This window comes from Leptinotarsa decemlineata, unplaced genomic scaffold (assembly GCF_025532065.1).
Source record: "Leptinotarsa decemlineata unplaced genomic scaffold, Ldec_3_MD MMD2_tig00003736_RagTag_RagTag, whole genome shotgun sequence".
In the NCBI taxonomy this organism is placed as follows: Eukaryota; Metazoa; Arthropoda; class Insecta; order Coleoptera; family Chrysomelidae; genus Leptinotarsa; species Leptinotarsa decemlineata.
Window position 1 is genome coordinate 6,049,280 of NW_027412593.1, and position 13,269 is coordinate 6,062,548.

A 13,269-nucleotide genomic window follows, 5' to 3' on the forward strand; every position below is an offset into this window, starting at 1 on the left:
TCTTTTCAATCTGAACTAAAACGTCAAAACTCATAATATGTCATTTAAATATTTTTTAAGTACTAATGCCGATTATTTGTAATCGTAAATTGAGTAATTGAATTGTATTGTTTAGTTCCGAACTTTGCATCGATATGTCATCTAGAGTGTTAAGAAAACTTCAAGGAGACAAAGAAAAAGAATTTGCTGAGGAGGTGTCAGATACTGAGACAGATACTCCTGTTACAGGAGGTGCTCGAAAAAAGCAACTGAATATCAATCGTTATGATTTGGTATATTTGATTTAGTCATATAACTATGTTAACTTATGTTGATATTTTGTTTTTCAGTTGAATCAACAGTCTCATTCAGAAAGTGAAGTGAAGGAAGACGATAATGAAACAGAGGCTGCTAAGTCTTGTGAAGGAGAACCTCATGAGATCAAGAGAAAAAAGAAGAAAAAGAAGAAAAAATCTGGCAAACATGTCAGTACTCAACGAAGCAGTGAAGACAATGCTGATGTGAGTATTATACTCTTTTTATTAATTCCCTTAGCATTAAATTACAAAAAAGTAGATTGATTGCTAGAAATGTATCTGCTAATCTTCTTTCTCAGGCCAGAACTAGCATAGAATAAGCAATAAGTTTCACATTAAATAACTACTTTCAGGAAAGAAAGGTTTTCTAATTCTCCATCTTTATATAGAAAAATGTGGGAATCGATTTTAAAACCTTTCTTTCCCAAAAATTAATCCCTCAAAAAATATACCCCTTTCAATTTAAAAAATATTTTCATTTGACCCTTGCCCATCTGGATTTAATCACATTAGTTTTTTGTTGAATACATTGTTGTATAGGGTGTGCTGCCCTTGAACAAAGGCAAATCATTGGTTACATTTAACTAACATCTTTGATCCGCTTGAACTTGTGTTTGAATAAAGGATTGAAAATATCCCTGTATTTTTTCACTATATCAATAGATGATATCGATATCCACCAAATAAGAATACTAATTGGAAAATAATTACAATGAAAACAGTACTTAAATAATACTCAGAAATGAATAAAATAAACATCAACTTCATATATGACAACTGCCACTCATGACAAATACACAGAGTTGAGTAGACAATTCAGAAAAAAATATGTGTGCTGCTAACAAAATAATCATTTATATGGTGTTTTTATTGGAAAATGACTTTTAACCACAAGTAAATCTCAAAAATGAATACTACAAACGTTGCTGATAGCTGACACAAAAATGATTAAATAGAGAATCAGAAATGTGCTCCAAATGAAATATTTCTTCAATATCGTCTATTGAACAGTAACCAAAAAAATTCAATAATCCCAACAGTCATTGTAAATAAGCACCTATTGAAAAAGTCCTCAGATTGATATAAGATCTTCAAATTCAGAGAATCTTTGAGACTCTGGTTAAATGAGCATGTTGGTCGCTATTAATTTTGTGCAATTGATTTGAATGTTGTAGATTTTTTTATATTGTGCTAAGAATCAGTGGTAGAACTGAACAATGTTTTCACCTACCAACAACCAATATTTTATTCAAATCTCCCTTATTTGCAATGTGCTATAAGTAATTTATGAAAGTTAATTGCCCTAAAAATATATTATAAACACATAACTTATTTGGAATATATATTTTTTATAAGAGTTGTTAGTCAAAAATGTCACAGAATAGATTGAACAATATGGTTTTACGCTGCCTGATAGGCCTCAAGCAGTTCCAGGGTGCCTTATATGCAATAAAACTGTCGCTATTGTTAAAAGTCGAAATTTGAAATGACACTACGAAACAAGTTATCAGCATTCCACAAAAACTTTCCTCTTGGCAGTTAGGCTCGTAAAGAAAAAATTCAGGCATATCTCAGTTCTTACGAAAAGAGTACAAACTTACTAGTGAAGCAGCGTTACGAGTGTGCTGGACACTTAATAAACACCAGAAACCATTTTCAGATTCTGAGATAGTGAAGGAATGTATGTTGGCAGTAGTTACGTCACTTTTTGAAGAAAAAAAAAATGTCTCTGCAATTCAAAGTATTCTATTGTCAGCGAGAAGTAATACACGAAGAACTGAAATTTTAGCTGCGGACATTAAAAATACTCTTCTTGAACTCCTGCAAAAGGCACCTTGCTAAGCCATAGCAATTGATGAATCATGTGACATTGTTGATGATGAACAAATATCAATTTTCGTAAGATTTTTTGACATTGAGTGTCAGATTTTTAGGGAAGAGTTGCTAGCAATATTGCCCTTGGAAGGTTAACACTCGAGGAGAAGACTTATTCAAGGCCATTGATGATTTTTTTACGAAATATAACATCAGTTAATATAAAATGGTTTCGCTTTCAACTGACGGGGCTTCAGCAATGATTGGCAAAGAAAAAGGTGTAGTAATGGGAATCAGAGATAAAAATTTAGGTCTAATATCGTATCAGTGCATAATTCACCAGGCGGCCCTTTGTGGAAAACTTAGTGCTACACTCAACGAAGTGATAGACAACTTGGTTACGTTGATTAATTTTATGAGATCCCATTCTGCTTTTCAGCACCGGCATTTCAAAGAGTTCCTTTCTGAATAAGATTCTGCGTTTTCTGACTTACTACAACACAACAATGTTCGTTGGCTAAGTAAAGATCAAGTTATTGAACGTTTCTGGTTAATAAAAGAACAAGTATCCCCCTTCTTGCAAAACTTGGATACACAGGGAGGCAGAAAGCACTTTGATTTTATAAAAAAAAATTCAATATGCTGGTTGTGGCTTTTCTGAAAGATATTTTAAAATATTTGAATGCGGTCAATACAGAGTTACAAGTAAATGGAAAATTAATATGTGATCTGATACAAAGCGTGTCTGCTTTTCCTCGTAAGCTGGATATCTTTGATGAAGATATCATTAAACAAGAATTTATTAATTTTCCGACAATTCTTGACTTTAAAAAGGAGACCTCCGAAGAATACATTGCAGAGTTTGTAAAATTTCTGGCCGATCTTAAGAACGAATTTGCTATAAGATTGTAAGACTGCAGAGATAGGTAAGCTAAACTGTTTCTTAAATCTCCATTTGAAATTGATGCAGCGGCAAAATGGACAGATGTGACTGCCAAGTTGTTTAATCTGTCAAAGCCGTCACTTCAAATGGAAATAATTGGTTTGCAAAAAGATGTGTCTTTGCAAATGTATAGTACGGTATCCACTGAAGAATTTTGGGGCAAACATGTCCAAGAAAAATATGAAAATTGTAAAAGACTAGCTATCAATTTGGCCACTGTGTTTGGCTCAACATACATACAAATATTGTTCGAGATTAACAGAGGCTCACCTAGAAGACACACTTCGAATTTGCTGTTCCTATCGAGAACCAAACTATAAAAAACTGGCTTGAGCCAGTCTTGAGACTGTCGGTTTAGTTTCTCACATTAATAAGAGGTCTTGTATTTCTTTTATAATTTAGAATATGATTTGAAACCAAAATAATAATAATAATAATAAAAAAATCTTTATTTTTCAGTTAAAAAGCATAAGTGTATAAATACATTCAAGCAGTAACTGACAAAAACGTCATAATTAATATAGAAAATAATTCGAATGATATGAACACAGTCTTAAGTTATTAAAAAATTAAATTAAAAAAGACACAACAAGAACATATTAGAAACAGGTTAAAAGTATCATAGTACGAATAACAAATGTTATTTCAAAACAACAGCACAAATGAAACATTTAATTGTTAAAAATAAAACATCGTTATAAAATATAGTATTATGTCATAAATTCACTAATACTGTAACAGTTTTTCTCAATAAGTAATAATTTAAGTCTGAATTTAAAAATAATAATATTTGGAAATGTTTGGATAGAGACATGTGATTGAAAACTTTGCATCCCAAATATAAATGACTTTTTGGATATAGGTTAGTTCTGTGCCAAGCAGGCCAAGAAGATTTCTGGATCTAGTGCCATATTGATGATCTGTTCTATTGAAAAATGTATCTTTATGTTTGTATATATATATACAGATACAAGCCTGTCAAAGTTAAGATCTTTAGTCGCTTAAGAGCCTCTCTACATGACTGCCTCCAATTTAGTCCTGCAGCAATTCTCACAGCAAATTTTTGCAGAGCGAAAACACGTGACCAAGAGGTACAAGTACTCCAGTTAACAATACCATATCGCAGATGACAGTTGATGTTTGCATAATAAACGATTAAAAGCATGTTTTCGTGACAATGATTTGATAAGAACTTTAACGCATAACAATTTTTTCTTAACTTTTTACAAAGTATATCGACGTGTGGTTCCCAACACAATTTATAGTCGATTGTTAGTCCAAGCAACTTAGTCATTTCACTAGCATATACATTCATGTCATTGTCCTTAAAAATTTGAAACTGTTCCATAGTTCCCCTCAAAGTTAATTTCATCAAGAGGTTTTAGATACATTTACCGTTAGAAGATTCATTTCGGACCACTCCATTACTTTATTGTATATCATTTCTGATGTTATCACAAGTTCAGTAGTGTCTTCACCAGTTATGAGTAGATTTGTATCATCAGCATATGATATTACTTGGACTTTAGAGATGTCAAGAAGAAAATTAATGCGATCATTAGCATAGATTAAAAATAACAAAGGTCCAAGAATTGAGCCTTGAGCCCTGCTTAGCAATGAGAGATTGGTTCTGAGATGTGTTGATGATTACACTCTGGGATCGATCAGTTAAGTATGATTTCAATAAATTTAAGGCTACATCCCTTATACCATAACGCTCAAGCTTAATTAATAAGAGGCCATGATTAACACAATCAAAGGCCCGAGAAAAGTCAATATATAGCCCACAAATCTGGACTTTTCCATCCAAGGCTGTTATTACATTTTCTTGAAAACTATATAAAGCAGTTTCAGTACTTCTGCCATTCGTGAAACCATGCTGACTTGAAGATAGCAGCTTATTCATAGTTAAAAATGAAAGCAGTTGATTTCTTATATTCAACTGATGAAGCTTGCTAAAGCTTGATAAAATACTTATTTCTCTATAGTTTTCAGTTGAGTGGGAGGTCACCTTTTTTATATACTGGGTTTATAAGCCCAGCCTTGAGTTTGTCTGGGAAAATCCCCTTTTCTACTGACAAATTTATTAGATAAGCCAGGAGAAAACTTAGTTCATGACTACATTACTCGATAATATTATTAGGTATCCAATCATGCAATTGTTGCCTGTATCTTTTTGTTAATTGCTGGCTGATATCTCTATATTAGACTGGTTAGCTCTTTTTGGTGACATTTTTCAGCCCTATTCAAAAATTACGACCAAGGTGTCATTCGATTCGTATTTTTGCCTAGAAAGTTTAAGGAAACCGCGCCGATAAAAATTACAAAAGTTATAAACAATTAAGTGAAAAAAAAATGGGGCTTTAGTTTTTTCATAATATCTCGGAAAATTTGAAAAAAGATTTGAAAAGATCAATGAATTTGCGTAAAAAAAGTATTGACTCCCGAAACTGTATCTCGATTATTTATAATTTTTACAGAGCCCTGAAAATAGAGCCAAAAGCGGGTAGTCTGGCTTCCGCGCGCCTTTCGTCACTCTGACATAAAAACAAAAAAAATTATTCAAACATATCAAATGTAAATATTAAGGAATGAAAAAATTCATGTAATGTTGGGATACATCCCACGTGGCTCCGAGGATTTTGATTTTTCACAATTGTGTCACAATATTGAAAGTTTTAAAAAAAATAGAATAAATTAAAAAAACACATAGTTACTTTTATTATAGAACAAAGTATTGAAAAAAATAAAAAAAAATCGTTTATAACAATTTTTTTCAAATCAATTAAAAAAAGACAAAAAGTGTTTTTTCAAAACCTTAAAGAACAATAGAATTTATGATTAAAAAAAAACGGTTCCTTAATTTCAATATTTAGTTGCAAAAAACGATTTTTAATTAACAAACGCATTTTTTAGCAACATATAATTTTTTTTAAAACCTTTTTTTTTTCTAAAAATCATGATTTTTTCCATTAACATAATGCAAAAAAAAAATTTTCGAATTGCTTATAAACAATGTATTTGTTTATAATAAATTTATTAACAATAGCTATAAAAAATTGAAAAAAAAATATTAATTAGTTTTTAGCCATGAGACATTGAAAAAATTCATGTAATGTTGGGATACATCCCACGTGGCTCCGAGGATTTTGATTTTTCACAATTGTGTCACAATATTGAAAGTTTTAAAAAAAATAGAATAAATTAAAAAAAACACATAGTTACTTTTATTATAGAACAAAGTATTGAAAAAAATAAAATAAAAAAAATTTGTTTTTAACAATTTTTTTCAAATCAATTAAAAAAAGACAAAAAGTGTTTTTTCAAAACCTTAAAGAACAATAGAATTTATGATTAAAAAAAAACGGTTCCTTAATTTCAATATTTAGTTGCAAAAAACGATTGTTAATTAACAAACGCATTTTTTAGCAACATATAATTTTTTTTTAAACCATTTTTTTTTTCTAAAAATCATGATTTTTTCCATTACCATAATGCAAAAAAAAAATTTCGAATTGCTTATAAACAATGTATTTGTTTATAATAAATTTATTAACAATAGCTATAAAAATTAAAAAAAAAATATTAATTAGTTTTTAGCCATGAGACATTGAAACAATAAGAAAATAGAAAAAAAATTGTAATGTATTTTTTATAAAATTATAATTTTTTTATTTTGGCAACGGTAATCTATTTTATTGCCTATTAAGGATAACTTCCTCAAAGAAAAAAAATGCCAGGGTTTTAGTTTAATAATTATAGGGATTTTTATATTAACTTTAAATTCAGAAAAAGTTATTAATTAACAAATTTATAATTAACGTTAAAATTGGGATAAACATTTTTTGACTGCGGATTATTGTTTATTGATGTATCCCAACATTACATGAGTTTTTTCATTCCTTAATATTTACATTTAATATGTTTAAATAATTTTTTTTGTTTTTATGTCAGAGTGACGAAAGGCGCGCGGAAGCCAGACTACCCGCTTTTGGCTCTATTTTCAGAGCTCTGTAAAAATTATAAATAATCGAGATACAGTTTCGGGAGTCTGGACTTTTTTTACGCAAATTCATTGATCTTTTCAAATCTTTTTTAAAATTTCCAAAATTTTGAAAATTTTTCAAGATATTAAGAAAAAACTAAAGCCCCATATACCACAACATTCCAGAACATGTTCAACACAAAATGCGGTTAAATCTAAAACTTCATAAGTTGAGGCAAACTTATCATTTTTATACAAAGCTACGCCACCACGAGCTAATGTTTTTCTACAATAAGCTGTACAGATTGAAAAATTATTCATCTTTAAAACATCAAGTCATCCTCATTTTACCAATGTTCAGACATAAGAAGAAAATCACAACTATAGTCTTTGTCAAAAATTAAATATAATTGTAAGTTCTTATTACCTAAACATCGGATGTTCTGATGATATATGGAAATTTTAGAAAAGGTGAAGCTAGATCCGTTATTATTCATAAAAAAGAACTTTCAAGAGAAGGAGTTGGAGTTGATAAGCTTTTCACTACCTTGGCTACTTCTAACTTAGAAGCGGATTGGACAAGTTTAACTGTACTTTCGTCTTCATAATTAGTGATAATTGTATATTCTTGAAAATGTTTGTATAGAGCTGATGCTAAGATTATTTTTCCTTTATTATTTATACGACCATATCTGTCAAAAACACCTCTGCCTAGTACCTGATTGCAATCTATAACATGTCTAAAATGTATGACTCTCGCATGAAGTTTTTTTAAAATAGAGATAAGATCTGTGAGAACTACTGGGACCGTATGCATTAGCTTTTGAATAACTTCCTCAATCAACTTCACATGTGGTTTACTTGGCCATAAAACAACAAAGTCTTGCATGGCTAGGTTTGTGGAATTCTCAAGTGCAGTTTTCACTAATTCAGTATCAGTTGCATTTGGTTTCATTATTGCCTCAACCACAAAATTATTCGACATCGTTGATAGCAAGGATAGCAAGGTCTCTACCATGGTACCCTGCGATGGTTACAATTTTTGGTTTGGGTTTGTTGAGGGCATCATCTGTTAAAACAAGATTTATATTATTTTTAGGGATTCTATGATCTGGATTCATGATTCTTTGCTCCACAGATGTATTACAGGTTCCAGAAACATATGCATTAGGGATGGCTTTATTATTATTAAGTTTAATTTGTTCACTTTTTTTTTAAAGGCAAAGCTCTTTCATGAACATATCTATTTCTTGTTCCAAAATGAAGATGAACTTTATGATAATCAGGAAGATTCAGATGATCCAACATTTTGTCCTTCATTAGAACAGCAAGTTCAGCGTCCTTCTGAATATAGAAACTAACTTAGAGGAATATAGAGAAACTGTTGAAAAAGATGGTATCCATGAAATAGAAGACAAACTTGTCGAAGCAGAAGATCTTCAATATTTCATATGCACTAAAGTGCTGCATATTGTGGCACCAAAAACTGTCAAAGGGACGATAATGATGTATTCTCAGAGCGATATTGAACTTTGTGTTTTATGTTTCAAACCATCCCATGATAAATGAATGAGATATTTGTAAAAACAATACAGTTTTTCCTGGACTTCACAAGTAGTCTTCATTATAATCGTATATGACATTCTATGACATTAATGATTACTGGTCCCTATAGGGATCACTCTCTAGACATATCTATAGCAAAAATCACGTTAATATTTTCATTTACACCTAACAAACTGGATCAGAAGAAAAAATCTTGATTTTTAGAAAATCAAAGTTTTTCTGAAGGGTTAACGTACCTTCCAAAATATTGGGAAAAATCCATAATTTCTGATAATGGACAAACAGATGAAAGTGATAATGATAGTACTAACAATAATAGCAGTACGATAATAAGTTTCCAATAACGCCAATGTGCAATGTGTAGGAACTTCTTAGAGAGTTTGAATGACAACATTGTCAGGAATATTAATAATATTAACATTCTAAAAGAATGATAGTTCTGATCAATTGGAGGTTTGAGTAGAATGAGCTCTTGTTTCACTCTAGTTTGCAGGATTGTTGCACATTGTTTTTCGGATTGTTAGATATGTTAAGAGCACATGCATGACTTTCGGATCCAATTATTACTTACTGCAGGAATGTGGGTAATGATGCCAGTGTGTTCTTTAAGTTTGTACTAAATTATTAATGGAAATAATGATGATGTAAGTGTTCAATAGTGAAAATCAAATAATTTGAAGGATATAAATATGGTTAGTTCATCTATAAATGTGAATTACACAGTTGACAACTTTGACTTTTGGAGTTGAGTGGTTTAAAAATAGGGTTAATGTCATGAGTTGTTATAGATCAGATAAGGCCACCTCTATCTCCCCATCTTGTTTAATCATTGACTTTTGGACACCCTGCATATTGTTAACAACTTGATTATGTTTGAAAAACGATAATAATGAGAATCTTTCTCAGATATAACTTTAATTCTGTAATTTACAAGCCTTTGAATAATTTTAATTTTTCAGATTGATGAAGTTGAGAGATCAGTGCGAGAAGTGAATAGGCTGCTAGGCGAGAATTATGTACCTAAAGTTACCTCCCACACAAATGTGAAACAGGATAAAACAAGTTATCGTAAAAACACTTTATCTGTTCAACATAAGCACCTCAACCCAAACAACGAGCTGAAGAGAATATTTGGATCTAAAGTAATTCCAACTGACCAGTGAGTTTACCTGATTTAAATAACTCCGATTTATTCGTATTTGCCGGAGCAAATCTGGCAGCAATTTCTTCAGCAGTAAAAGTCCTGTACTAAAAGTTGATTCGACCCCTATTCTTCTAATCCCTATTTTTCTATAACCGATCTGTTTCCGAATATGTTGTAATTTTCTACTGTTTTTTTGGGTTTATTACCTTCCACAATCTGAAAAAATTAAAGTTAAATCGATAGAGAATCTGCTGAAGTGAAAATATAAGCAAACTGAAAAGTTAGCTTTAATTTTTTCAGATTGTGGTAGGCTATAAACCCCAAAAAACAGTAGAAAATATTGAGTCCCCCACAAAAAAAGTTTGTTACTCTTTTCTAGATTTGTAATTGTGTCATCCCAGGCTGAAATAAAAAATCCATGCCAGTTTTATTTTTACGTGGTATAAAAGTTAAAATAAAATCTTCAAACTCTCTAAAAGTTACGATCTCTTTTGTGAGGCCAGGTCAAAAATTCCAAGTGTTTTATTCTCCTTAAATATGCTAAATTTGAGTTTTTTATTGATCCCATAGATGGCCTTCTCATAAGAGAAATTGTCACGCTCACTTGTCACTATTTTACTACCAAATGACCACAAACATCAAAATCCATCTGACAGAAAAAGTCATATAGAAACCAACCACATATACTCAAAGACAGGAATTTTGTTTATTCCTAACAGGATGATCTTTTTACATATCAGTAGAAATTTATACTTTTTGTGAAAGCATTTATGATGATGAAATCAAATAGAATTTCAGTTGGTTGATTTTTCACCATGGTAGAGTTCGTGATTTTATCTGCAGAAAAGCATATCAAGATGTATTAATCTGTTTCTGATTTCTGTTTGTATTGTGGACTTTCTTAGCCTACTAGTTTTTCGGTCATTTTATTAGTAACTAGTTGATTAATTTGAATATAGTATAAAAATCTAACCAACATTATTTTTCGTGAAAAATGAGAATTTAAGTTTCTTATGTTTTATTCCACATTTCTAACGAATATAATAAAAGTTAGAAACATTTGAAAATGTCTTTATAGGAAGAAACTGCAGTAACTTTAGTTAAAAATGAAAGTGGTAAAAAAACATAGAAAGTTTTCAATAAATTGATGGATGTAGCAATTACAAATTACATAATGAAGAAAAGAGAATTGAAACTTTCCATGTTTCTATAGAAAGTTTTATTTCTTATTTTTCACGATGATCCCTTACCACGTAGTGACAGCTACATTCATCAATTTATTATTTTTTGTCTTATTGGAAATATTTCATTATCTATACTCAAATTGAAAACTGGGAAAGCATCTAATAATACTTTTAGAATGTGTGTGTGTGTGTAGTCTCTTGTTTGTATGACTGTTAAATGTATTAGTTTTGTAAAAGTTTTTGAGTTGGGCAATTTAATATTAAAACTTAATTTCAAAAGCTATACCTTTATATGTTGATGGTAAAATTTAATCAGATTTAAAAACAGGAATTTCTTTAGATGACTGTGATCAGGATAAACATTGATCTACTCTGTGTCCAATCTAGAAAGGGCCAACATGGGAAAATCGGAAATCATGAGAGATAGGAAGTAGCTTAAAAGGCACCCATTTCAGAACTTATTTGAAGGGCATATAGAAATTTAGGAAATTACAATCAGTTCTGGAGATATTGGAAAAGAATAAAATTCACCAATATTGTTACAATTTTTTCTGGCATTATTTATGAAGATATTATAAAACAAAAAACACTTTCTCATTGCCGCTTTCATTTACCTTCAAATACAAATTTCTATTAAAGAAGCGACATAATTTGGGTAGGCATATCAAAAATATAAATTAATGCAAAGATGCATGCATAAAATCTTAGGTACATAACATATTTCTGTTCATACAATCCGATATGTAAACAATTCACAATTCAACTAATGAATCATGTTGAAACACATCAATAATGTCATAGAAGGCCTGGTTTATCAACGGACGTTTTACTTTAGCTTTATTTTTTACCACAATGGAATCTTCATTATGTTGGTAGGCTGTTGTATATTTTTAATGGAAGATATTCTGTTTGGTGGTTTGTTATTGACATTTTAATCTTTGGTGAACGTAACAAACCTTTTTTTCTGATTTCTATTTCATGAATTTCAGAACTACTAGTTTATTTATATTCTCATGGACATGCAATATCATGTAGATAGATGCAAGTGTCAGTAGATACTCCATTTCAAAGAAAATAGGGCAAGTATGTTTTCTGAAATTCACCGCTTTCACAACTTTCTTTTTTGTTCTACAAAAATTTTTCTGGGTGATAAGGGTACACTACATACAGGAATATAACAGACTAGTTGGCAAATGCTGTGAACCATATAATCCAGTGATCATTAAATGTATAAGTTTGAAAATGTCCTTATAGGATGAAACTACAATAACGTTAGTTACAAATAAAAGTGGTAAAAAACATAGAAAGTTTTAATTCTTTTTTTCTCCATTATGATTTCCTACCACGTAGTAACAGCTACATCCATCAATTTATATTTTCACTTGATTTTTCATTATGTTCCAAATTTTAATCAGGAACATAGGTGCATTATCGGCAGCCATCTTGTCAATTAATGATGATGGCATTCACAGATTTGTAATCTGATGTTTCGTGGTCTAGACAAAATAGTAAATAGCTCTTTTGCCGACAACTTCACTGATCACTATAATCGTTTAAAAAAGTTATTTGCATAAGCTTCCTTATTCAACCGACTTTGTAACTCTTAAAGTTTCATATTTTCCTATGCAGGCCCTACCTACCTAGGACACATTGTATGTTTGACAAAAACTTATCAAAAGTTCTTCAATACTAATATATACACATCGGAAAAGTCTAGGGATATTTTTAAAAATGGTAATAATTTTTTTTTAGGTCGCTTTAGGGAAAATAAAGTTGACGGGTGATTATTAAACGAATGTAACTTACAACAAAATTTATTAAATGGTCAAAAATACTGAGTGCGCATATAAGCAAAACTAAAAAAAAATATGGCTCTTCTTTGGCACCCTGAAAAAAAATCATAATACAAAAAAAATTGGAATCAGTACAAAGTATGGCCTCCACGCTGGTTTATTACGGCCCTACATCTATCGTGCATCGACAAAATGAGATTGTCAATGTCTTGTAGAGGTACATTTGCCCATTCAGCGATTAAAAGCTCTCTCAATTGAAATGTTGTGTGAATGTTCCCCATATGCGGAGTAATTCTTCGTTGAAGCATGTCCCACACATGCTCGATGGGATTCAGGTACGGTGATTGTGCTGGCCATGGCAATACATCAACTCCTTCGTTGGTGAGCCAGTCAGTCACTAGACGCGCGACATGTGGACGAGCATTATCGTGCATTAGGTGGAAGATTTCACCAACAGCACCATCAAACGGACGGACGATAGGTAGAAGAATGGTGTCGAGGTACTGTCGAGCTATGAGGGAGCGATTTGGAAAAACGAGATCG

The 13,269-nt window shown here is 31.0% G+C and overlaps 1 protein-coding gene across 1 annotated transcript in view; it reads left to right on the forward strand.

Annotated features, from left to right (window-relative positions):
- Positions 1-13,269, forward strand: part of Nulp1 (Nuclear localized protein 1) — a 20,798-nt gene continuing 7,529 nt past the window's right edge. Inside the window, exons 1-3 of the mRNA XM_023156721.2 lie at positions 1-272; positions 330-500; positions 9,565-9,764. Of these exons, the coding sequence (XP_023012489.1) occupies positions 135-272; positions 330-500; positions 9,565-9,764 (509 nt within the window). The 5' untranslated portion in view covers positions 1-134. The remainder of the gene's footprint in view (positions 273-329; positions 501-9,564; positions 9,765-13,269) is intronic.